The sequence below is a fragment of the Sorex fumeus genome, unplaced genomic scaffold (assembly GCF_029834395.1).
Source record: "Sorex fumeus unplaced genomic scaffold, SorFum_2.1 ptg000024l, whole genome shotgun sequence".
NCBI classification, from domain to species: Eukaryota; Metazoa; Chordata; class Mammalia; order Eulipotyphla; family Soricidae; genus Sorex; species Sorex fumeus.
The window spans coordinates 23,871,823-23,897,683 of record NW_026606081.1 but is presented as its reverse complement, the minus strand read 5'-3'; the positions used below and the strand labels follow the sequence as shown (position 1 = coordinate 23,897,683).

At 41.7% G+C, this 25,861-nt stretch overlaps 1 protein-coding gene across 3 annotated transcripts in view; it reads right to left on the bottom strand.

The window, feature by feature from the left end:
• Positions 1 to 25,861, bottom strand: part of U2SURP (U2 snRNP associated SURP domain containing) — a 42,586-nt gene that overhangs the window by 6,789 nt on the left and 9,936 nt on the right. Inside the window, exons 4-23 of one of the 3 annotated variants that reach the window (XM_056114169.1) lie at positions 24,951 to 25,049; positions 22,635 to 22,749; positions 22,161 to 22,294; positions 19,392 to 19,459; positions 18,795 to 18,889; positions 18,673 to 18,708; positions 18,505 to 18,587; positions 16,804 to 16,969; positions 16,013 to 16,224; positions 15,004 to 15,047; positions 11,950 to 12,054; positions 10,357 to 10,427; positions 10,020 to 10,179; positions 7,623 to 7,785; positions 6,973 to 7,052; positions 6,171 to 6,258; positions 5,503 to 5,625; positions 4,294 to 4,450; positions 2,890 to 2,985; positions 2,165 to 2,231 (exon numbers count right to left, since the gene is read on the bottom strand). In XM_056114169.1, coding sequence (XP_055970144.1) covers positions 2,165 to 2,231; positions 2,890 to 2,985; positions 4,294 to 4,450; positions 5,503 to 5,625; positions 6,171 to 6,258; positions 6,973 to 7,052; positions 7,623 to 7,785; positions 10,020 to 10,179; positions 10,357 to 10,427; positions 11,950 to 12,054; positions 15,004 to 15,047; positions 16,013 to 16,224; positions 16,804 to 16,969; positions 18,505 to 18,587; positions 18,673 to 18,708; positions 18,795 to 18,889; positions 19,392 to 19,459; positions 22,161 to 22,294; positions 22,635 to 22,749; positions 24,951 to 25,049 — 2,162 coding nt within the window. Of the gene's footprint in view, positions 1 to 2,164; positions 2,232 to 2,889; positions 2,986 to 4,293; positions 4,451 to 5,502; positions 5,626 to 6,170; positions 6,259 to 6,972; positions 7,053 to 7,622; positions 7,786 to 10,019; positions 10,180 to 10,356; positions 10,428 to 11,949; positions 12,055 to 15,003; positions 15,048 to 16,012; positions 16,225 to 16,803; positions 16,970 to 18,504; positions 18,588 to 18,672; positions 18,709 to 18,794; positions 18,890 to 19,391; positions 19,460 to 22,160; positions 22,295 to 22,634; positions 22,750 to 24,950; positions 25,050 to 25,861 lie in introns of those variants that run through there. The other 2 variants (XM_056114170.1, XM_056114171.1) reach the window with 2 other exon arrangements.

Sequence of the window (25,861 nt, the reverse complement as noted above, 5' to 3'; positions counted from 1 at the left end):
GAAGACAGTATTTACAGTAATTTCTTATGTCTGTTAAAGAACAACTTGGTCAATAAACATATGTTCACAAATTAGCTCCTTTCACCCTGCAACTTTTCCTGCAGCAGTTAAATGAAACATCAGCAATTCTTGCAGCATTAACAGAGGCCTTTAAATGAGACAGTGCCTAAAGGCAATGTTCACCCTTCAGGAGATCTTAGAAACTGTAGCGAGACACAATTTTGAGTCACAGAGAATTACTATCAAGTAATTAAGCCAAGCACAAAGACTATCTGACTAGCAGAGAACTCTAGGAATACAGCAGCCTATAAAGCCTCAAGAATGGAGTGCACTAGGAAGCATGTCAGTTGGTCCTGGAAAGTCTTACTCATCCTGTGTGTCAAAATAAACTGAGTAACCAGTGAGGGCAAAGATAAACAGAGAATTTCTCATCTTTCTAGAAGCAACCTAGAGTAAACAAACTAAGCAAGTGAGCACGCAGACCGTGTGCCAAGCGGCCCCCATGGACACAGCAGTCCTGCCAGTCCTGCACAATGAGGAGAGGCCTTGAACACGGCGGACGCTCAAGAGGCCGGGGAGCAAGCCCGGGTCGGCCACATACAAGGCAAATGCCTGACCCGCTGGACTACTGCTTGCTCACCCTTCAAGCTTGTATTGTCTCGCACAAATATTCCTATCTTTCTCCCCACAACATCTAAGTAAATTTCATTCAATAGAAGATATTTTGCTTCATACAAGAAGAAATCCAAGACTCGTGACCAATACAAGTTCATCCACATGAAATTAATTACTACTTAAAACTTTAGTGCTATAGAGACTTTTACTCATATTTTTGCCACAAATAAAATCATATTTTCAACAGCAGTTCCTAGGCAAAAGCATCTGGATCCAGCCACTAGAGAGCAATAGTGAGGCACAAGAATGAGACAGTTGTAGATGGAAAAGCATTTTTTTCTTGCTTTCAACCTTCAATATTATTTTATTTTTTCCCTGCTTTGTACCTTCAACATGATTTTCTTACTTTGTATTTCTAGTGGCTGATGTTCTCTACTGATATTCTAACACCAATGCAAAATGTATTCAAGTGTATGTATAAAAACATCTTTAGGAACAAAGTAAGAATCATTTTGAGTTCTGCTATGGCTTTTCTACTCCCTTTCCCCTAAATTATTTATGAGTTCAGAGACTCAATTCTACAACTGGCAAAAGATATTACTGATTGTAGACACCAGCATGATAAAAACAAACAAAAAAACCCCACGTCCCATGCCCTGTGGCCTCCAGGGCTCAGAGAACTCTGACCCTCAGCACAGCTGTTGTTCTGTCCCTGAGGGTCGCTGCTGCCAAGCGTCACCCCCCCCCCCCCAATCTCCCCCCGGCCCCCAGCCCCGCCTGCGCAAACCCGACTTTCCACAGGGGCTGAGGAATCTCAATTCTCCGACAACAAAGTGCTAGTAATACCCATCCACTGCACACACAAGTTCCTAACTGTTGCTGGGACACAAGGGGTTCCCCGCTCTAGAACAGTGGGAACCAGAAGCCTGCTCTGTGCTCTCGACGCCACTCTCTTCTCCAACAAACACGAAATGACCCTGGGACAAGGTGTGGCTCAAGTGGCAGAGCTCCGGCCTCGCAGATGTCAAGTACTGGGTTCTATCCTGGCACCACATGCCCTTCAACTCCCAGTGGCTCCCAAGAGCCTCCCTAGACAGGGCAACCAGAGAAACCCTAGTTTTTCCGGGGTGCTTATGTTTGAGGAACCTAACGGAACAGTCATGAGGCAGTATCCTTCCTTGGTAATGCCTAACCCGAAAGCAACAGATCATCACATTCACATCTTAAAATCACTTTTGTATGTGGTGCTGAAATAATATTTGATGACAAAGATTGGAAACAAATGCAACTGACCATTCTGTAACTACCAAGTGAAAAAACATAAGCTAGTGCTGAAAAGTAAACTCAAAAAGCAAACTGAAACCAAATGCATTAAGACCAGAAAGCAAAAGCTCCTTATTCAGTAGAAAAACAATGGAGAACACAAAATCGCCCTCTTAATAAGCATTTTAAACGGTGAAGTTTTCTTCACTATTATTCCAAGTGTACCTATTAATGAAGAAAGTGTACATGCAGTAAGAAATAGTATATTCGGAACTTAGATTCTTACTTTTGATTTTCTTCTTCTTCTGATTCTTCATGCTGGTCAAATAACTCCCACTTAGAAGTCGTTACCGCTGAATGGAAGGGGAAAAGGGATTTAATTCCATAAGGAAAGACAGCACTTCTGCAGTAACACCTCAGAAGCACTGCCTGAGAATTTAAAGTTTCAGTCACATTTTTATTTACACTTATCTATTATTGACTATTTCTATTTCTTTCCTCACACCTACACCACTTTGTTTACACACAAGAGGTAACAAATAGTGTCTTCATTACTTCTTGTTGGATGGTTACGATTTATTCCATTAGAATCTGAAAGTACTGAGGATTACAGGTTGTGAGCAAGAGGACACATGCCCAGGTGATAAAGACAAGTCTCAAAATTTCAACCAAGCATGGGTTCTGAAACTGATCTCTATCTAAGTGGATTTAAAGCCAGTACAGAGTTCCATTTACCTTAACCTAAAAGAGTTTCAGATTTTTCTGGTCATTTTTCAAAGCTTCCAAACTAAAGGATCAAAGAAAATTTTGACAGCAACCACAAAGAAAACTTCTCACTCAACAGATACGGCAGTAATCAACTGGATCTTAAGACTTAAAACATTATAGAAACATTATAGAACATAAAAGAAATACAACCAATAACTAATTCTGCTACTGCTTCTGCTTTTTTATCATAGAAAAGAGCTTTAAAAGGCTTTTGAAATTTGCTGTTTATTGTACTTCACTCACCCTGTGCTTCCAACTCAGATTCATCGACAGCCTCCCATTTGGATGGAGCAACTTTGAATATAGGCTCATTCTTCTTTGAATCTTCAGTTGCATCCACTATCAAGAGAAGATGGGCTGTGAGTCATGATTTCCTAGGGAATGTAGTCCCTGGGTATTCCCTGCACTGCGAAATCAAATAAAAGGGCCAGGCGATGGCACAAAGGGCTAGGGCACATGCGAAGCCCCAAGTTCAGTCCATGGCACAACAGGGACCCCCAGCACTGCTTAGTGTGACCAACGCCGGGACTACCTGAGCACCACCACGCGTGTGCCCCCACTTACCAAAAAAAGAAAAAAAAGATAAGGTCACTAGTAGATTAGTACCAGAATTAAGAACAAGCTTGTAGTCAATCCACTTCTCTAACCAGTGGTTAAATGGCATGTTATCAATTCTGAACAGCTAGTTTTTAATTTATGTAAGCAAATTAAGCCACTGCATTAAAAAAAGTCCTCAATACTTTCACCTAATAGACTATGCTTATAGATTTCATAAAGCGTTCAAACATTAAATATGTGATTCAAAGGTACTTAAGTTGCACATAATTCCAAAAATGGTTTTGGACAGCAAAAAAAACTCTTTAACTTCAGAAAATTGGTAATGAAAAGAGCCCTGTGGGGCCTGGGGACTATTCCAGCAGCCTAGGACGCCTGTATTGCGAGCACAAAGCCAAGAGTCCAAGCCGGAGCTGCCACCATCGCCCTCAGTGCAGTCTGGACGGCTCTGGCTGCCTCTGGCAGCTCTGTCATCTGTGATCCTGACTCTGCAGGAATTTCCTGAAGGGACCAAAGCAGTTATATAGCAGGGAGGGAGTTGCCCGGAATGAGGTCCAGCTATTCCCGGCACCCCAGAGGGTCCCCGGAGCACCGCCAGGAGTGATGCCTGAGTGCAGAGCCAGGAGCTAACCCCTAAGCAAAGAAGAAATTTCCTGCCAGTACGTATTATGCAGCCAAGTATGATGACGAGCCTCGTAAAGTGAGGTAGCCCCCGATGAGCAAAGAAATAAAAAGATGTTCGATCAACAGGGCCAGGAAGTGTGATCCCTCATTGAGTTACCACAGCGATCTCCCCCACCAAGCACCACAACCAAAACGTGGAGGAGCACCAAAATGAGTGACATGCACTGTACCTAAGTGTGCAAGGAGCAAGCCTGGTGTATATGAGCCCCTGGGCATGCAACAAGAGGGAGGGGGGAAAAGGTCAGCCAGCCCCATAGGAACATAGGACCAGGAAACCTTTTTCTTGGCACAGTGAAATCTATTATTGGGTATCTGAACTTTGGGGAGACTGGGGAAGGTTGGGCCTGCCAGCTGCATCAGAATGAAGCTCGTTCCCCTCAGGTGCGAGCCGCAGGTCTGCACACTCACGAGGCACTCCATCCAGATCGTCATCGAGACTCTTGATGGGGACCCCGTCCAGGTCATCAATGGGGGTGGCATCGATCGGGATCCCATCCACATCCTCAAGAGGCGCACCATCGAGTTCCTCCTCAATGGGGGCTCCATCAAGGTCATCAGGTACGTCCTGTGCAAACACACATGCTAGAGTTTTGTTTCTGGTTCACTCAAGTCATACTGGCACAAGATTAATTTGCATACCAGTACAAACCAACCAGGTGGAAACAACATTCCCAGTACAATGAGACAACATGGTAAGAAAGCATCATCTATCTAGCCGACAAAGAAGCAATCACCCATGTATTTTATTTACCCAATATTTACTGAATGTTATTGATAGTTATCCTGCAAGAGACTGAGGCTAGAATAATAAGCAAATAACAAGCAACAATGAGCTTGATCATTTCTGTCATTTAGCTGAGTAAAAGGTGAATAAATGGTAAGGGAGGGAGAGGGAAGGAGAAAAGCCTGATCAGATAATGAAAACACACACACACACACACACACACACACACACACACACACACACACCCCACACACACAATCGCGCACCTCCCCCCACCCCCCCATACACATACTTTTCATTTTGCTGGAACCTGTAACGAGCCATTAAAAATATATTTTGGCCTAAAATGTCAAAGAAGACTGACAGCAACTTATGTTTCAACTGAGATCTCGAGGATCTAAGGCTAAGACAAAGCTTCAAACAGCAGGTAAAACACATGTAAAGGTCTATGGGAGAAGCTAACAAGAGGACCACTTGACAGGAACAGGAAGGACAACTGAGGGCCTGGTGGCAGGCCCACAACAGAAACACAGGGAAGATGTCGGGAAGAGCAGGAGGTGCAGGAAAGCAGGGCAGGGCTGAACACAGGCCACGTGTCCGGCTGAGAGCATGGAACCAGACTCCATGCGAAACCAGGCTCCTGGTTTTCTACTAACATCGACTCTTTCATGTCTTCAAATATTTAAAAAATCAAACACCAGCCACCCATTTCCACATGAAAGCAAAACTAGAATTCCTTTTACACATAAGTACATCCTGGGCTCTAATAATTCCAGCAAATTCCCCATGACTAGAAGATACACAAGGGACTTTTCACCAGGAAACGTCCTTCGTACCTGTAACGTGCTCTCAGAAAAGCAATGTTCAGTGGGTCAAACACACAGAGTGCCTACCTCGGTTTCCTTTTCTTCAATAATATTTACAAGTCCTAAGAAAATATTTTGCAGTTTAATCAAAAATGGTTCTGGATAAATTGCCCAATCTTCCCATGCTCTGAAGCAAGTCATTACTCGTTGCTAAATAAAAGAAAAATAAAACCATTACTTCCAGTAATATGTCCCAACTTTAAGTTCACTAAAATGAGTTTGCTGAACTTTCTAAGCTTAACCAATTTCCTTAGTCTTCTTCCCATGGAGGTCTATCTATTAAATTTAAGTAAGGTATTTTGATTGGCTTTACTTTTTTTCATTTTTGGGTCACACCCGGCGATGCACAGGGGTTATTCCTGGCTCATGTACTCAGGAATTACTCCTGGTGGTGCTCGGGGGACCATATGGGATGCTGGGAATCGAACCCGGGTCGGCTGCATGCAAGGCAAACGCCCTACCCGCTGTGCTATCTATCGCTCCAGCCCCTAATTGGCTTTACTTTAATGATAGTCAACAGCTCAAAAGATTTTTATAAAATAAACTGAACAGCCATTAACACTGCCATCAAAATAGCAACTTAAAGAAGTTTCCAAACCAAGCAAATTGAGTTTTATCTCATGTATTTTTAAAGGAACCCCAGCTCCTACCCCTGGTATAAAATACTCAAGTAAAAACAATAAAACAAAACATACCTTAAAGTTTTCAGACTGTAAATGGCCTTGAATTGTACGATATGTAGCATTGAGGTCTGAAAATATCTGACATAACTTTGTTTCAAAACTGAAATTCAAATAACATACTCTTTACAATAGAATTTACTTTAAAATCCCTGTTTACTTCAACATGCTAGTAATGAAAAATCCTCCTCTCTAGAGTCAAAATAACTACCAGTTTCCTAACTGATTAGCAAGGAACTTTACATCAGGGATCCATCCCCTCCAGCGTGTTATTATAACACAGGAAACTTTTAAGTAGAGCACAAACTAGAACCCACATCCTCAAATTTCCTTAAGTTCCTATAGAAAAACATCGCTGATCCTAATTCATCAAACGAGTAACACAGATACACCAAGGAACTGAGCAGGAGTTGTGATCAACTCAGTGACTCTCAGAAAAGAACATCAACTGTAAAAACAGACAATACTGTCTTTGATGTCTGTTCTTTATACTGCCATTAATTTTCAGCTATTACACAAGTGTCTAAACATAATGAAATATTTTAGCTCTTCCTTCCAATTCCACTATATCTAATCAGAAAAAATACTGTGAAGAAAATAAAACTTATATAAGAAAACTTACTCAAACTCGTAATTTAACTTAATGTGGTGTCAAATGTAATAATAACAATAGAAAAAAAAAAACCCTCTAGAAAATTCTACAATTTTCTAGGAAAGAATTCAAATTACTAGGGGAGTTTATTAACAGAAGTATCCTGTTTCCTAAACTTTTTACCCTTAAATATTTAGGAACACTGCATCACATCATCATACTTACAATTTTCTATAATAAGAAGCATTGGCAACTTTGGCTGAAGAGTTGTACAAAACATCAGAAACCAAATATAATCTGGCAATCTAGAATACCAAGAGATTAACATAAAAGGGATTAAAATGTTTAAAATAAGCATATAATATACCTAGAAAATTTCCTACTGGGTTTTTAGAACCAGGAATATAAGGCCACAGTTCCCTAGTTTACTGATCGTAACAGAAGAGCTGTGGAAAAATCAACATCACTACAATTCACCATGCAGAGCAATGAAATATGTCATGTTTCAACTTGTCAAGAAATTCTGTCTATTAACATAGCAAGTTTGTCAGGTAGAAGGAAAATAAGACAACACAGAACAGATCTCTTCAGTCAAGTTCTTTAAGCAAAAACAGAAACCAATTTCAATCCAAAAAAGAAGCCAGTTGGGCCAGAGGGCTGGTACAGAAGACAGGGTGCTTGCCTTGCAAGTGGTCAACCCAGGTCTGGTCTTGGCACCGTATGTGGTGCCCAAGTTAGGCCAGGAGTGAGCCCTGAGCGCAGAGCCAAGAGTAACCCCAGAGTGTAGCTGGGCGTGGTCCCAAAAGAACAAGCAGCAGAAAGGAAGTCAAGTACTACCTACCACTTAGTACTCTAGAGAGGAATCATTTGCATACCTTTTTGGGAAGGGGTGTCTTTAAGATGGACAAAGACTCAGTAATGCAATCCACTATTTCTTCAGCAGCTTCAGCATTATTAAGACAGAAAACCATTGCATCTCCAATATCATTTTTCCTTGGAGTTAATCCCCGCAAGATTTCTTCTAATTTGTCCCTCTGCCTAAACACAATTTGTCAACTTATAAGTATTTGTTAATACAAATTTTAAGTATACTGTTTCCTCACAAATTTCTTGACCCAAATAAGATAAACATCATTCTGAAGACTTGGACCAAGAGACAGTCTGGGGGTTAAGACATGTACCAAGCATCAGCCAGCCCACCTTCCATCCCCAGCACTGTATAGGGTCCCCCAGGTTCCCAGAAATGACCTTCGAGGGCAGGGCCAGGCTTGAGCGCGGCTGGATGTGAACCCTGCATGTGGCCAGTCCTGGCAGTGGCACAGACACAAGGTTCCCAAGCAGAGCATCAAGTAGATTCTGAGCATCCCTGAGAGTCTACTCAAGTATTAGGGGGTTTTGTGAGAACAGATATGAGGAGGTTATTTCTCCTGAAGCTAATATTTAGTTCAGTGATGTTTAACACACAAACTGTGTTTTAGATTATGGGCATTTCTGCCCAAGAGTTCGAGGGTACCATTGCCTATGACTCCTTCATACCGGAAAGAGCCTTCCTGCTCTCCATAGTACTTTGCAGAAGATCTATTCCTCTGACACTCCTACCGAGGAGGTGAGCAGTACTGGAGTAGCTGGTGGTCTGGAGACTGCCCCAGACCACGACAGGCTCTTCCTGCTAAGGACCAGGTCAGATTTCAGACTGTGCAAGCCATACTCTCTCTGATGTGGGCCATTATTGACTCTGCTGCCACACCACCAAAGAGTTTGATGCAAAGTGGCCTAACGTGGCCTCACGTCCCGACAGGCCTTCCAGACTCAGCCTGTGAGGTCAGTGCTCAGAGCCGCGTGGAAGAGCGATGATCAGCTTTCCATCCACGTGTATGCAGGCTAGGGAGCCACACGTAGCAGTGCTCAGGGCTTTCTCCTGGCTCAGCACTCAGGGCTCACTCTTGGTGGGCTCAGGGACTATGTGGCTTCAGGGATCCAAGCCAGTGAGCAGCAAACAAGGCAAAGGCAAGTGCTCGACCTATGGTGCTCTGGCTCCGGCCCCAATAAATAGTATCTTCTGTTCGCCCCACTGCTGTAAACAACTTCACGCCTTCAAGACTGCACAGTGACAATCTAACACTACACTAAATGTCCCGGGGACACAAGGTTGTGCAGGGACTGAACTCAGGGCCTCAGATACTGGGGGCAGACAGCCACCACTGAGGCACATCACTGACTCCTTAAGCCAAACGTTTCCATGAAGCAGGGGCTGGAGCGATAGCACAGCGGGTAGGACGTTTGCCTTGCATGCAGTCGACCCAGGTTCAATTCCCAGCATCCCATATGGTCCCCATAGCACTGCCAGGAGTAATTCCTGAGTGCATGAGCCAGGAGTAACCCCTGTGCATCGCTCAGTGTGACCTAAAAAAGCAGGAAAAATAAAAAGTTTCCATGAAGCATACAGAGCTTCCACTGGCCACCGAGTTTTTCTTTCTCCTTGCTTCTTGAGCAGGTTGAAACTGTACAGCAGGGGGCTGGAATGGTGATTGTACAGGGGGGAGGGCACTTGCCTTGCTCGCGGCTGACCCGAGTTCAATCCCTTGCACCCCATACAGTCGTCCAAACCCCGCCAGCAGTAATTCCTGAGTCAGGAGTAGAAAACCCTAAACAAGCCGGGTGTCAATAGAACAATCCTCCACAGCAGTGCTGACTGGGCACCTGTGGTGAATCCCAGTGCCGACCAGAGGGGTTCACACAATCAGCCGTCCTCCCCCTTAATGCAGGCATAAAATACTCCTCGTGTTGCAAGGAGAGGTGAGAACTCTTTTTCTTTTTTTTTGCTTTTTGGGTCACACCCAGTAATGCTCAAGGGTTACTCCTGGCTCTGCACTCAGGAATTACTCCTGGTGGTGCTCCGGGGACCATTTGGGATGCTGGGAATCGAATCCAGGTTGGCTGCGTGAAAGGCAAATGCCCTACCCGCTGTGCTATCACTCCATCTCCAGAGGTGAGAACTCTAAGCACCCCTGGATAATTTCTATTCCCCATCACTAAAGAAGTCAATCCTACAAGTTTTTACAGTAGCAACTGCGGGAAAGTCACAAGCATAAAGACCCATACTTGCCAAGGAGTTTAAATGATGAGAGATACTACTATCTGTAACACTCACAAGTTTAAAAAAAGAAAAAAAAAACTTTACGGTTAACATCTTAGTAAGACCACTAGTTAAAGCAACTATCACAACCGACTTTCCTGAATATATTAACAGAAGGTGGGGGGGGAGAGCTTACTCTTCCTTAAGTGCTCCCTTTTTACTAGGTTCCTCTACAAAAGCTTCCGTTTCCTGCTCCTCCGACATCCCATGCAGGTATGGATTTAATGGTGGTGGTCTCCAAAATGATCCATTTTTGAACATACGAAAATCTTCCGTACGCCACTTAGTTGGAGAATCTCCCTAATAAATGCAAAGAATGGTCATTAGAAATGTCTAATACTTCTATCAAACAGCTTATAACATTCTTTGTACTACTGGTGCAACAGCATTCACCGTAACAAAATTACATTCAATGCCTTAAAAAACAAAGAAATATGGTTCTGCTATAAAGTCAATGAACCAAGTAACTGTACTTGCCTGCAGAATAGAATAAAGCTTCCACCGATAGTAAACATGGGCTGGTGTCTGGTTTTCAAACAAGAACCTGAAACAAACAAAAATCAAACATTGAACAAAAACCTGTCTTCAAGTCACTGTAAATAAATTAGTTCCAAATAAAAGCAAAGCGCCCAGAGACTCACCCCCAGCCCTCTGGTGTTGAGGCACTTCCTCACCCAGACCTGGGGGTCTAGTGACTTAACATTAATAATCGGGGGGGGGGGGGGGGGGGAGAAGGGTTCCATCAGGCTGGTTTATACGCAATTCTCAATCTCAGTGAACTGTCAGATACTGTGTGTGGCACAAAACAGATTTTTCCCACAATACAGTTTCAAAAGGGTGGTTTAAAACTGCTTCAGTAACAGTGTTAAACGTCAAGTCTTGTACACCATAGCTACTGGAAGATAAGCAATTCCTATAAACCTCTGTGCTTTAATACTCTTATTTTAAAGTGGGAAATTATTTTCCTTCTAAAGAACACTGGGAGGGCCCGCGGAATCATATGGCAGGGAGAGCGTTTGCCTTGCATGCAGCTGACCAGGGTTCAACCGCGCCACCCCATATAGTCCCCGAGCACCACCAAGAGTAAGGAATTCCTAAGTGCAGAGCCAGGACTAGCCCCTGAGCATTGCCAGGTATGATCCAAAAAACAAAAAATAATATTTAAAAAAAAAACATACAGAAAAAGGAAAAAACACTGAGAAACACTGCAACTGCATCAACTGTATTGAACCCACATGTAAAACACCCCCAAGACCCTGGATTATCCAGGCACGCCTCAGAGACACTACAGGTTTGGCTCTGGACTGCTGCACGTAAGCCAATGTCACCAGAGTCAACTCAACTAAATGGTTTGGTTTCCTAGCATGCAGGAAAGTTATGCTTACACCACAGGACAGCCTAAAGTGTGCGCTGATGTCTAAAAAGTAACTATCTTCATTCTAAAATATTTCCATTGCAAAAAAAAAGTGAGCACAGATGCTACTGGAAAAAGTGGTTGCCAGAATCCAGGTATCTGCAAAGCAAACGAAAGCACAACAAAGCCAAGGGTGTGCACTAGAGTTTGAGGACTAAAACCAACTCGCACTTCACGACAAACAAACCTCACTTTCCCAACTTTTTTCTTGGAAATACATTTAATTCCCAAAAGTAAGTTTAGTCATTTTAAATGCACACTCGATGATAAATGAAATGGGGTTTATACATTCAAAAAAACATTATTCTGCGTCAAAAATTCAGACAGCTGTCAGAAAAGAGATGAACCTTGGGGCCACTGTGCTAAGTGCAAGTCAGTCACAAACATAAAACACTGCACATTCCACTTTCAAGAAGTCCCTTGAAAGTGGAATAATATATAATAATAAATAATATTAATTTTATTATTATTATTCCAAGAGGAAGACAAGCATTGGTTCCCAGAAGCTGGGGACCCACAAAAATGGGTAAGATTGTTTAAGAGACACAGAAGATGAGAAAAGTTATGAGCGTGGCAGTAGCTGCAGAACGTGAATTTACCTAATGCCACCAAACAGTGAACTGCACCTTGCCGTAATTTAAAAAGTGCATACCTGAACATAGGATTGTTGATTTCTCTGTTCATAATCATAGCTTCAAACATTGGCCCTTCACGTACAACAAACTCTATCATTCGGTGTATCAGGGCGAGCAAATTCCTACAACAACAACACAGTTAAAGAAAATGGATTCGGACCTACCACTCTATAAAACTACACTTGATCTAAGTTACTACAATTGTGCAGAAAAAGATTATTCCGCTGACTAATACAGAATTTTACACCCAAAAAGCTGGAGCATGTTAACGCCTTGTGCATTAAGGAGGAGGGGCAGTGGGAGGGGGGCAGTGGGAGGGAAAGGAGAGGTGGGGGGAAGGCAGGAGACCACAACACAGCTTCATAGCAATCAAGAACCCATTGTCTAAATGTCACTTAATTTATTATTCAAGTGCAAAACATTAATTTACGAATCACAACTAATTGGAAAGCTGCAAATATGTACAGTCAGTAACTTAGAGCTCACATGTTATCACAACCGTCTAAAAACTTGGACACTATCTCAGTTTAAAAATAACCCTAAGCCAAAGCACTCTAGTGGTGCTACAGAAATGATAAACATGGTTGTCATCTCTAAAAATGCCAAACTACTTAACAAGGTTAAGGCCTTATTTAATAAAAAATCCATCCAGCTCTTGTGCTTTTCTAGCACGCTCGTAGCAGACGGAGTTTTTATTGAATCTGACCCTGTAACGAGGCAACATCCCTTTGAACCACACTTCAAACTAGTTTACACAATTCATACGCTTAAGCCTGACTGGAGATTCTGTCATGAGTCAGCAATCGTGCTGCCAGAGCCTGCAGAGTCCTCCTTCCAGAATGTTCAGAACAAAGGGACACGGTGAGCTGCCCTTTCTATTTTCCATTATTTTCCAAGTCCACGATACACAGAATTTGAGCAACTTTTTACAGTACAGCCATATTATTGGCCGGCCTCATGAAAGCATTTCTAAATTCAGAAGCTGGGTCATAAAAATCACAGGATGCCTTAAATTGGACTCCAGGCACAGTTTTTAGACACTGATAACACCATCAGGCAACTGATTCCGCTTATTAGAAGCTGCGTTAGGCTTCTCTTCTCACCAGCTCCCCACCACACAGAGTTGGCAAAGAACAATGGGGCAAAGCAAAAGGATATTGGCTCTTGGTACAAGGCACATACTAAATTACACCTTCGGCATTCCAGCTCAAATTAAGTTCACATTACTGCCTGAATGTAACTATAGGTAGAAAGACAGATTTTTCTGGCTCCCTGCTTCAAAGTACACGAACAGTACATTTCTCTCATAGTGATTATCCTTATTTTCTTACAATTTTCAAGCGAACCTACTTAAATGAACACTAAAATCTCTACATAATAAAAAACAATTCTAGGTTTTAAGTCTTTACAAAGGGTAATATGTATATAAACTTTCATTCGACCCTAAAATTATTAAAGCAAAAAAGCATGAATTTTAAATCTAAAAATTAATTTTCCTTTTACAGTACTAATTAACCTGCAAATCTGCAGTTTCTTGATAGCCAAATAATGCACTCTCAGCATACATATGGCCAAGGACATTTTGAAGGAAGGGAGATAATATGAAATACAATTCGTTTCAACACTCCCACTGGTGTGTGTTCAAGTTGAAGGGAAATTTTAAATATAATATAAAATCAAATACTAGGTGGACAAGTGTTATAGATCTGGAAACTTGTACTAATTAAGTCAAAAGCAACTTGGCTTGAATATTAATAGATGGAAAATGGTTTAGAGCAAGTTTAAAACAAAGATTTCATTGTAATGAGTCAAGACTTTTCAGCAAAATATATACTCAAGTAAGCTGAGCCACCTGTAAAACTACTGCTGAGCGTTTTTGAATGGTACAAAATTCCGTTCCTGTAATGCTTTATCAGTGGAAAAATACCACTCTAGTTTTAAACAGGCTTGTAACTACTAAAATCTTTTTAGAAAATTAAAAATTTCAGTTTTAAAATGTTGATGATTATTTAAAATCAAAATCTGACAATCAGTTACTAACCTGAATTCAAGACTATTAAGGAATTGCATTCACACTCTTTTTCCTTAAGAATTGTGTGTTTAATATCTTATTTCAAAAGGTTAACTTTTTCTATCAGAAAGAAACAGTGTAGTACAAAAAGATAAATTTTAAAGTGCATTAATTTATTTTAAAATGGTAATTATCTTATTCTGGGCAACAACAACAAAAAAAAAAACAAAAAAATTGTCTCTCAGTTATAATAAAACCACATTTATTGGAGTCGATCGTACCAAAGTCTGGTCAAAAACTGTATACTTTCCCAATCCATCCCATGATGTTTTCCTGGTCCCCCGCTGCCGCAGACAGTTCAGCTGGTGTTGCTCACCAAGGCCAATGTCAAAGAGAATTTGGTATTCTTTTGTGTTCATTTATTATTCAACCAGTGTTGTGTTCCTGTGTTTGGGAAAGGGCTTAGCTTGACTGAGCAAGAGCGTACCTAGAGCATGAATTCTTCTGCTTTAACATTACGTTGAAAAAAGAAAAAGGAAAGGAAGGAAAATAAAGGAATCCCAAACACCTTTATTAGGAAAAAGTTTCTAGTATGTTCAGTGTTCGCAAAAATAAGAATTTCTTCTTAAAATCAATTAGGAAAAAACAAAAATATACCTTCTGTGAGATCTCAAACTAAGGTTGCTTGCATATTAAACATAGATAATCCAGAAACCAAGAAAAAAACAATATAGCATCTAAATTTTACTACACATTTAAAATACCTATTTACCCATCATTGTCTATCATTAGACTAACAACTCAATATTAAACTATTAAATACATTCCAACTACCAATGCTACAAAATTCCCTTTACTGAAGCAATTAAAAAAAAGGACACAAAATAGCAAAGTATACTAAAATTAGTTAAATTTCACATATTCCCCGCCCCCCCCAAAAAAAGTACTGGGAAGAAACCATTGCTCAGTCAAGATACCTTTTCCTCAACACCATATTTGTTTAATTCAGAAGGGGATATTGTCTATATTTAGATCAGTAATAATAAAGAAAAACATGTACCTTTCTGTTGGGATAACCACTTTGACTATGGCTTGCGACAGAGTCTGTATATGAAGTCACATCAGATAATAAACATAGAATATGTGAGTATTGTTAACAAGTAACAAGCAAAAATATACATATGCATTGAAAATACTACACATCTAATCACAAGTCTTGCAGGCAATCACTGCACTTGAAGTAATCATACACTAAGCAATTACATAAATGCAAATGGGTGTGTTCGGTGAACAGTAAATGTTCACCCAATGCAGAGAATCAGAACATTCCTGCCAGAATGCACATCAATGCACTGAAATAGGTACTACACTGAGAATTATCAGATAAAGATTTTAATTTGTGAAATAATTAACTGTTTGCCTCTGACCATACAGTTTGCTTACTTTGTTCCCAAGCCTTTAAAACCAGCCCTGCCATTTTAAGTGTAATTCATTCGTAACAGAACCAACGAATTCTTCTAGTTTGAAATTAAGTTGGTTTTATGTCAAATAAAAAGAAAATACTCACCCTTTGCTTTTACTAGAGTAATTAACTGTTTTATGAAAAAAAATAACACACACACATACACACACACACACATACACACACACACATATGCTCTCAAATATTCTAACCCCAGATCTCAAAAACTAAGTTATCTAGCTGCCATCCACATAGTTTGACTATTTAGGAAGTCTAATTGAAGTCACTTAGCCAAATACAAAGTATCAACTTTCTCAAAACAAAGTAAACTTAGTGTACTTAAGCAAACCTGGATACAATAGTGGACAAGGGGGAGGGGACTTAAGTGGTCAAAAAAGAAATGGTATAGCCACAAATAAAAATATGACCTAGTATTATTTCATTACAGGTTTTCCATAGGCTAAGGCAGGGAACACATCTCTTTATTTCAATTTTCAGAGTTGTCAAACAGAATTACACACATTTTCTATAAAATAGTTGAAAAGAAATGCTACCATAGATTTAGTATTTACAATTAGATGCGGCCTATATACATTTTTTAAATTACCTTCTCAAAATCCTCCTTGTTTTTGGGTGGCGGTAACATAGGAGCGTTGGGGTTTTTTAAGCGCTCTCTGGGCTGCGCATTGAAAGGCAGTCCCGACGGGGGCGGGGGAAGCGTGTGCTCCATCATGGACGGCGGGATGTAGATGGGGTGCGGAGGGATAGGGACGGCTTTACCCCAACCTAGCTTCATTTCAAAAGACATTATCATCTTTCCTACAAGAAATAAATGAAAGGTCATCCGGGTAAGTCTCAGAAGAAAAATAAAGAAGATTTCCAAGCATCTGAACTCACTCTTCTGTTCTGGTGCTATACCTGGCTGGCTCGGGGCTTACTCCTGGCTCAGCACCCGGGATCACTCCTGCAGGCCTTGAGGGATCAGAGTGCCAGGAACGGAACCTGGGCTGGTGCATGCAAGGCAAACGCCCTACCTGCTGGACTATCACCCGTGGCCCCAGACTCTCATTGCTAATTAACCTTTCAATTTCTGGTTCAGTCCCTCCTTCTCTCCCCTACCCTAGCCCCTGTTTCCATAAGCACTTTTTTTTTTTTTTTTTGCTTTTTGGGTCACACCCAGCGATGCACAGGGGTTACTCCTGGCGCTGCACTCAGGAGTTCCTCCTGGCGGTGCTCAGGGAACCATATGGGATGCTGGGAATCGAACCCGGGTCGGCCGTGTGCGAGGCAAACGCCCTACCCGCTGTGCAATCTCTCCAGCCCCTCCATAAGTACTTTTCAGAAGCAAAAAATAATCATAATAATAAGTTCTGTAAACGAGCAGTAAAACTTTCTTACCATTTAAATTTTTCAAAGCTCTTTCAGCATCTCTTCTGTTCATAAAGGCCACAAAACCACAATTTCTCTCTCTTGCTCTTTCTTCATCAGTTCTAGGCCACATAATTTTCACACTGGCTAATGGGCCAAATCGCCCAAATTCTTGGCACAGCATTTCTTCATTCATCTATCAAAAAGTGTAAGTTTTTCAGTGTGTGTGTGTGTGTGGGGCGGGGGGGGGGGGGGGGGGGGGGATCTATGCATCAGAAACCAAAGCAGTCTTTGTGAAAGAAGATAGGGTTAATAGTGTTGACTTCCATTTCAAATACTACAACAAGAAGTTTACCCAGGTGAAACCCCGCCCTCTTGAGAGAGACAATAATCTTCTGAACAGAAACTTCCCACTTTGTGTACATTACGTGCTAAAACAAAGAGGCTACTGGGTAGGTTAACATCCTCCCAACACCCCCCCATCTCCCTTCCTTTTGAGTCTACACCTGAAAATCTGTTCTATCGGGATTTCTTTAGACACTGAGCAACTAAGGAGGAAATATGCTGGCAATGAAAGAAAAAATAAGATCAGATTACTTTCTGCCAGCACAGTTATGAGATTAATCCTAGATACAGGTATGCTCAATTTTGCTTTTTGGTTACTATCACAGTGGTGCTAGGGATCAAATCCAGGGCCACACAGCAAGTGCTCTACCAAAGAGTCACATTCCTGACCCCCAGCTAACCTGTAGAATCAAGAATGGAGAACACAGAAAATGATTAAATATACAATGAGGTCCAAACTATAAAGGATTTTTTTTCCTTTTTGGGTCACACCTGGCAATGCACAGGGTTTACTCCTGGCTCTGGACTCAGGAATTACTCCTGGCAGTGCTCAGGGGACCATGTGGGGTGCTGAAAATCGAACCCAGGTCGACCGCGTGAAAAGGCAAATGCCCTACCCACTGTGCTATCGCGCCAGCCCCTCCATAGTTTTTCTTTCTTTTTAGGATATACAAGTTTTTTTGAAGCAGAGAAACACTAAAGATAAAACCAAAGTTTTTCCCATCAAGGGGAGAGGAGTTGGGAAAGTAAGAAAGGAAACACCAGAAGGTGATGATTTCTCAGGATTAGTGACCACTGCCAGTATGTCCAGACTTGATGAACAGAATGAGTACCAGCAACACATTTCAAAGGCCTTTAAGAACTGCAGCAAGGCAGGCTGAGTATTGCAGGGGAGCGCTTGCCTTGCACGCACACAACCTGGGTAGATGCCCAGCATGAGATGGGCCCCCAAGCACTGCCAGGAGTGATCCCTGGGTGGAGAGACATGAGGAAACTCTGAGGACCACTGTGGACAGCCCACAAATTTTTAAAAAACAACAGAAAATACGAATTGTAGCAACTGTAGCATTCTGGGCCCCTAGCAGAATGCCTCAACTTGAGGAGAGAAAGATCAACTAGTCGTTTCACCCATCTGTTTACTTCAAGCTCCTGTCTCTTCAATTTTCAACTTCACAGCCAAACAGTTTCCATCCCCGAATGTAAAGCAGGCACAGGAGGCAGGACACAGGCGTTGCCTGCACTCTAACTGGGCTGAACCCCCGATCAAGTGATTTCTCAAGCACTGCCAGCGGGTTCAACTGATACAACTGCCCTGGCCAACCAACGGGCAGCCCAGCTGGCCGAGGACCCAGGGAGAGCAGCATTTAACTGCTCGTTCTAGATTACCTGTGGGTTTATGTTCCCAAGGTATAAGTTAGTAGTGCTCGGATCTCCAACATCGTGTGAACCAGGCGCATAATCATCCAGAACTAGGACAAGAAGTAAAAAAGTTATAACCTAAAACTTACAAAATTCAGGCAATTTCTATCAATAAAAAGCAAAAAACTGTATTACCACCAGATGATCTATTTCTTCTTGAAGGTGCATCCACTTTGAAAGGGGGGAAAGAAAACCATTTTTAGTTTTAAGAAAAATAAACTTATATCAAACAAGAACATAAACATACTGTTACTTACTAGAACGACGCTGACCGTCAGAGTCTGCCTGAGGCGGCTCAAACCGACTCAACCTGCCTTTCGTCTTATGTCTCTCATCGCGCTCTTCTTGAATTCTGTTGAAAATATTCATGATCAGTAGCATGAAGCGAAATGTTCACACTTAGAACAGAACTCGTCCCGGTATAACCGGAAGTGTCTGCGAGTCCCAGCAAGACAGGAGCACCTCTACAGCCAGGGGCACCTTCGGACACGCCACACACGCGACTAACTTTGTAAAACCCACTCTCCAGAGAAGAGGAGCTCCCACACTAAAGCCAGTGCATCTTTTCTTGGCTAAGTTCAACCATTCCCCGCCTCTAGACCTAAGGGAATATAGGCTGTTTCACTGCAAACGGGATTCAGGATTTTAGAAAAATCAACTGCATCCCACCCACAGAATGAGAGCCACTTGGATGCTGGTTCTCCCGCCAACTCCTGCTCAAAGACATGCCAGAGCATCACTGTTCCACCTCAGAGTCCTCCTGGTGGCAGCTGCGAACAGGCCTCTCCACTCCCCAAGCCCACATCCGCATCAGCTCGGTGCTCAGCACCCACTCTCCACACGAGGGAACTTACTGTTTCAGTTCTTCTTTGAAGAGTTCCAAATTGCTTTTTTTCTTTTCTTTCTCCCCTTTCTTCAGTGGCTATGAATGATATGACAAGTTCTACTTCAGTAATGAAATCAATGTATCTTATGAACTCCCATTCCTGTTTCTCATAAAGACTATTACTAAGAACACAAACAAAGAGCAGTGTAACTGTTAAAAAAGCCACTGACTTTATCCCCCGGAGACCACCACACTTAGGCCTAAATATACTGCCAACAGAATGGAAAACCAATGAACAGAGATTAACTCAACTGTCACGCAAGGTAATGGCCGCGAACCACCACCAGAATCACCCGTTAAACATCTTCGGCGACTATGACTTAACAAAACCATCAAGAAAAATCTTTCAAATGCCTCTTTTCAAAGTGCATTTGGAATCCCTTTTACGAACACTGAAACATGGGTAAGGATGTGACTCGGGCAGCAAGCAAGGCCATGCACAGCCGAGGCCCTAGCGCCACCTCAGCACCACTCAGCAGCGCCCCACAGCACCCCAGCACTGCCAGCAGCAGCCCCTGAAGGCCCCACGCACCACTGCTGGGTAGGGGTAGGACTCTCCCAAAAGATTCCTTCCAATGTATTCATCATTTAGGTCCAAGGAAATAAATATACATGATCTTTTGTTTAAGAAAGAAAAAAGCTGAAGTAATTCAACGAAGGAGGATAGTCTTTAACAAGTTAATTTCATTTTTTTAAAAAAACATTCTGAACCTCCACGTCACACCAGGCTCAAAAATCAACCATGATTCATAATCCTAACTTAAAACTACAAAACTTTTTTTTGTTTTTTGGGTCACACCCGGTGATGCTCAGGGGGTTACTCCTGGCTCATGCACTCAGGAATTACTCCTGGCAGTACTCAGGGGACCATATGGGATGCTGGTAATTGAACCCAGGTTGGCCGCGTGCAAGGCAAATGCCCTACCCGTTGTGCTATTGCTCCAGCCCCATAAAACTACCAAACTCATCAAGGAACACGTAACACAGGAGTGAACCTCTATGACTTTCAATGGGTACAAGTTTCTCAGAAATGACACCAAAACTGACAAACTGAACTGACCAATCAAAATTAGACATGTCTGTTCTTCAAAGGACACTTTCAAGAATGAGCAAAGACAACCCAAAGAAAGAGAACTGACTCTAGAAGTTGCCAAATACTCTCAAACAATGATAAAAAAGCCAACAATCTGAAAACGTGTTTCCACAGAAGATGCCAATACAATAAAAACATAAAAAGGAAATAAAAATTAATTAGAAAAGTCAAAGTCAAAACCACAAACAGGTATGACCTCATACCAAGATAACAAATCTTTATAGGAAAATTCATTTTAACAAGTGTTGAAGGTATAGCTATGTCAGAATATTGCTGATCCATCTATAAAACAGTATAGCTACTTTAGAAAAGTTTGACGATTTCCCATAATACTAAAAAGGTACCATAGGCCCAAGTCATTCACTCCTAAGTTAAGTGCATTTGAGAGACCAAAACACACTGACACAACACAGTACATGAATGTTAACAGCAGCAGCATTACAACCAAAGGGCAACTACCTCAAGAATCTCTCAAATGATAATAAGTGGATAAAAAACTGAAGAGCATTCAACCACCAAATGCAAGGACTGACGCATGCCACCAGAGAAATGATCATGAATTATCATGCTAAGAAACCATATACAGAGGAAATGAACTTGATCTATCATGCTAAGAAACCATACACAGACGACTACATATTATTCCATCACATGCACATGAACAATCCAGAATGGGCAAATCTCGAGATGAAAAAAATGGTTGCTGGCGGTGTCAAAGGGAGATTAGGGATTACTGAAAATAGGTATGAGGTCTCTTTCTCTGGAAAATTTAAAAATTTAGCAACAAAAAGTTTTAAAATGAGCAATTAATGGTTGTTGCACAATTGTAAATTATACTAGAAAAACATTCAATGGTATATTTTAAAAGTGCAAATTCTGTAAGTGGTAAAAAATCAACAAATGAAAGGGCAAATCTTATGGTTGCTTATGGGAAGCTTTTCAAAAAAACGCTTTTAGAACTATTTTTTAAAATCACACCAAAGTACACTAGCAATAATCAGTAATCTCTTTTCTTCAAGTTTAGCTCCAAGCGCATGACCAAAGTTAACCTAGCATCCTCTAGTAAAACGCCCAGACTCAGGCAACAGAGAGCACAGTGACCGAGGCGCCTGCCTTGCCCGCCCCAGACCTCCGTCCTATACTGGGCCCCACCAAGAATTACCCAACCCCACGGCAGACCGCCAGGAGAAAACCTGGATACCACAAAATAACCTCACGTTCAAAAAGATAAGAGCTTTTAATGTTTTGCAAGTTTTGTTAGAAATGCCAAAGAAAGCCCATAAATGTGCCACATCAAGTTCAAAAATGCACCACCCAACTCTCCGACAGAACCCCCTGCTCCCACACGCTGCGATGGTATACCAGTTTACAGGGACGCAGCCATTGCTGTACATCACCCCCAAAAAGGCCACCTGAGCTGTGGGAACAGGAGCATCGGGCAACACTGCTCAAAGCACAGACAAGACTGTCACACACACGCACAACCTCGTTCTCTCGCATCTTAGGGGACGAGCCTCGGAGCTCGACAGCTACCCCAGAATAATTGAGAGCAAGAAAGGAAGCCCCGCTCCAGCGGCAGGACAGCGAGGGCCACTGGCAGTGTCGCCTTTGAACACACGGCTCACCAACTTCAGCAAGACTTACAGGTTTTTTGGTTTCTATCACAAGAAGAGATGGCGGTCTTTCATTGGAGGACTGATTTGGAGGATTTTTTTGATCAGCAAATCTCGAAGATGGCTTATAGATTTTACCACGTTTTTCATCTGTTTCGTGTTCTTCTGAAATTTAAAGTCAAGGTTTCAAATCTCATTAAAGGCTTTTCTTGACTATTTTTACTTAAGAATATAGAAAAGGCTTTTGGTTCTAAGATTTGTCATTACTGGCAAAATATGAAGTTAATATTGCCCTTCTCGCCAAAATTCTAATATCACTTAAGCTATGAAGTACACTTAATTTTTCCACTATTCTGTACTCCTGAAAACTAGAAAGTTATTAAATCTTCCTATAATGTACCAGGCTCATTTTTCTCATTCGTTTCACTAATGAGTATCACCACTAGAGGGGGCTAACTGCTTTCATAATGATCCACAAAGGCTCAAGACAGAGCAACACACTTACCTTTAGCTGCATTAACAACACCTCCACGTACAAATGTTTTCACTTTATTACCATCACTGCCTTCAAAAGCAGCAAGAAATTCTTCATAAATTTCAGCCGCTGCCTTTTCGTCCTCCTGAGTAGAACATTAATATAAAAATCAACACTGTACAAAGGAAACTTGTCAACGAATAATAGAAACTCTTTTACTGGGGAAAGCAGGTTAAACAATCCTAACAGGGAATAGTACCTAAGAGCAATTCTTGGCGGGGGGAGGGAGAATCCTAGACACATGAAACTGAAACTAAAAGAGGCTTAACTCCTGTGCCAGAAATTTAGGAGATCCGAAAAGGATCCCCACTACAAAATGTCTGGAGACGATTCAACGATCCATCTCTATGCCCGCTGTCCACAGGTATTTGTTCTATTCAAGTTTGTATTTTCTAGCCATGAAAATATAAGTCACTGAACGTAAAAAATGTTCTCATACAAACCACCAAAAATTTCTATTCGTTGAAACAGCAGTATCACCAGTTGCCATTTAAAAAAAAATGCTCAGGAGAACCTTGACAATTTTAATTATAACCATTCAAAATGTCCCCCCAAATGTGAATAGAAAAGACCAAGGAATATGGAAAAATAAATTAGGTAGCATGTGGAAAATTAGTAATAAACAAAATGTCTTAAATCAAGGGGAGTTGATGCACAGATTTTCTATGAACAATGTTGAAAAAATCTAGTAAGTTATTAAAAAAAAAGATAAAAAAACAATTATTTTTATACAGATCAAGAACCAACTACAAATAAATGTTGTTTTTTTGTGTGTGTATTTTTCTTAAACACAAAAACAAACATTAGAAAAAACACAAGATCCTTTGTAAGCGAGGACGGGGGGAAAAAACTAAAAAAATAAAAATCATAAAAACATATTTATGTAGCAACTGCTTCTCTATGCACAAATCACAAACAAAAAATTAACAGTTATAAAACACAAACACAGTTCCCTGTCATTACTTAACAAAGGATTCTAAACAACTTACAAAAAGTTAAATGAGCAGAGAGTTTGCAAAAACAAATACAAATCATTAGACTTTGTAAGAGAAACAAATATAAAACTACAGAGGGCTGGGGCCTGAGTACAGCATTTGCCTTGAACCTGGCCGGCCAGAGTTCAGACTACAGCTCAATCCCTAGCACCCTATATGGTCTCCGATCTCCCCCCCCCGAGCCTTGAGGAGTGATCCCTGAGCACGGAGCCAGGAATAAGCCCTAAGCAGAGCCGACTGTGGCCCATTCTAAAACAACAGAAAATAAACCAACAAAAACTAGAGGGTCAGAGAAAGAGTAGAAGTGAGTAAGGCACTTGGCCTTGCACACCACTGAAACGGGTTCGATCACTGGCACCCCATATGCTCATCCCGCCAGGAGTAAGCCGTGGGCGCAGAGTCAGTAGTAAGCTCTGAGGACATGTAGGTGTGGCCCAAAACAAAAATAAAACAAACCCTGTCTGAGATATCATTTTTCACCTAGCAGATTGGCCAAAACCATCTCATACAACTATAGTGATGCAAGAGTGGTTAACTGACAACATCCAACATTCATTCATACACTGACCACTCAACCCCATAATCTCACTTATAGGAATATATACACCAAAGATTCACTAGCAAAGTGCCAAGTCCAACACTATTAATACCATTTTGAATGATAAAAGACCATAACCTAAATGCACTCATAGAATTTTAGTCAAAAAAAAAAAAAAAACTACACTTCTAGTTATTATGGGGGAAAAATACACCAACATATTTACAGAAACCACTGAGGTGTAATGCTGTCACTGTCCTCCCGTTGTTGTTCATTGATCTGCTCAAGCAGGCCCAGTAACGTCTCCATTGTGAGACTTGTTGTTACTGTGTTTGGCATATTGAACACATCATGGGCAGCTTGGCAGGCTCTGCCGTGCGGGCGAGAAACTCTCAGTAGCTTGCTGGGCTCTCTGAGAGGGGCGGAGCAATCGAACTCAGGTCGGCCACGTTGGCCGCTTGAAAGGAATCGAACCCGGTCACCCTGTATAGTATTCATCCAAGAAAAGGGACCTTGGCACAACTGTATTACGTTTACACGTTGCTTTCATGGAACGACTGGGCAGAGGAGAGGGAAAAGGGTACTGGAGACAGGAGAGAACATGGGCTCCTCTGAGAATACCTTGATTACAGACTTGACTTATGGATGGACAGCAGCAGAGAGTATTCTGGAGGTTAGGAGCTGCTGAAGAACATTCTCTGCTGCCCATATACTTAAAAACACTTCCAAAACTAAATCCACTTAAAGCCTTACCTTTTTCTTCAATTCTTCTTGTTCCTTCTTACTTAAAGTCCGCTTAGCTGTACTCATTTTTCCAATACTGAATGCTTTCAGCTTGTTTTCTAAAACAGGCTGTGAAAATAAATGCAAAAGGCACATTACACGCATTTCTTAACTCTACCTGTAAGGTTGATAATTCATACACTTTCAATGTCAAGGCAGTTTAGGTGACTTTCAAAATTTTTTACTGCCTCTAAGAAAAACAAAAGCTACACAAAGCACCAAGTACCTACCCTGGGTCTGATTCTAAGTATTCCTTAAAGGTCGTCTTCATTTCCAGCCCAGGGAAATAAAATACAAGTCTTTCTGGGGACCACTTGCAGAGCTAGGGGTTAAGCCTGCTCAGTGCCGGGTGGGGGTGGGTGGGGCGGTCAGCTCCCAGGAGTGCCCTGTGCACCTCCACAGACCCAACTGGGCCTCCTGTACAGTCCAGTCCTTTGAGCATCTCCCTGCCAAGAGCCTCTCTTTCAAAAAGTTTTAAACATTCGGAGAGAAAGGAAACAATAGGAAAGGGGAAGCACCCATGTTTCTCAGCAGCAGTCACAGAAAACAGTCCCTGGGGAGGAGGCAGCAGCCAGCCCAGCTCAGCCCAGCCCAGCCCAGCCCAGCCCAGCCCAGCGCTCCTTCCCAACACAGCACTCAGAAACTTTCAGAAAACGAGCTCATTTTTTCATCAACAATACTGCGATTTGTGAACACAGTAATTTTCTGTGCTGGGAATGTATCACATATACATCAATATTTTAGGTTGCAGCACAAGTAAACTGGAATGAGAAAATATCAATCTTGATATGAAAAGTTAACAAAGTCTTTCTTTATGCAACTTAGACTAAGCAATTTCCTTTCAAAATAGGAAACGAATAAATTGTCTGCAAATCTTCAGC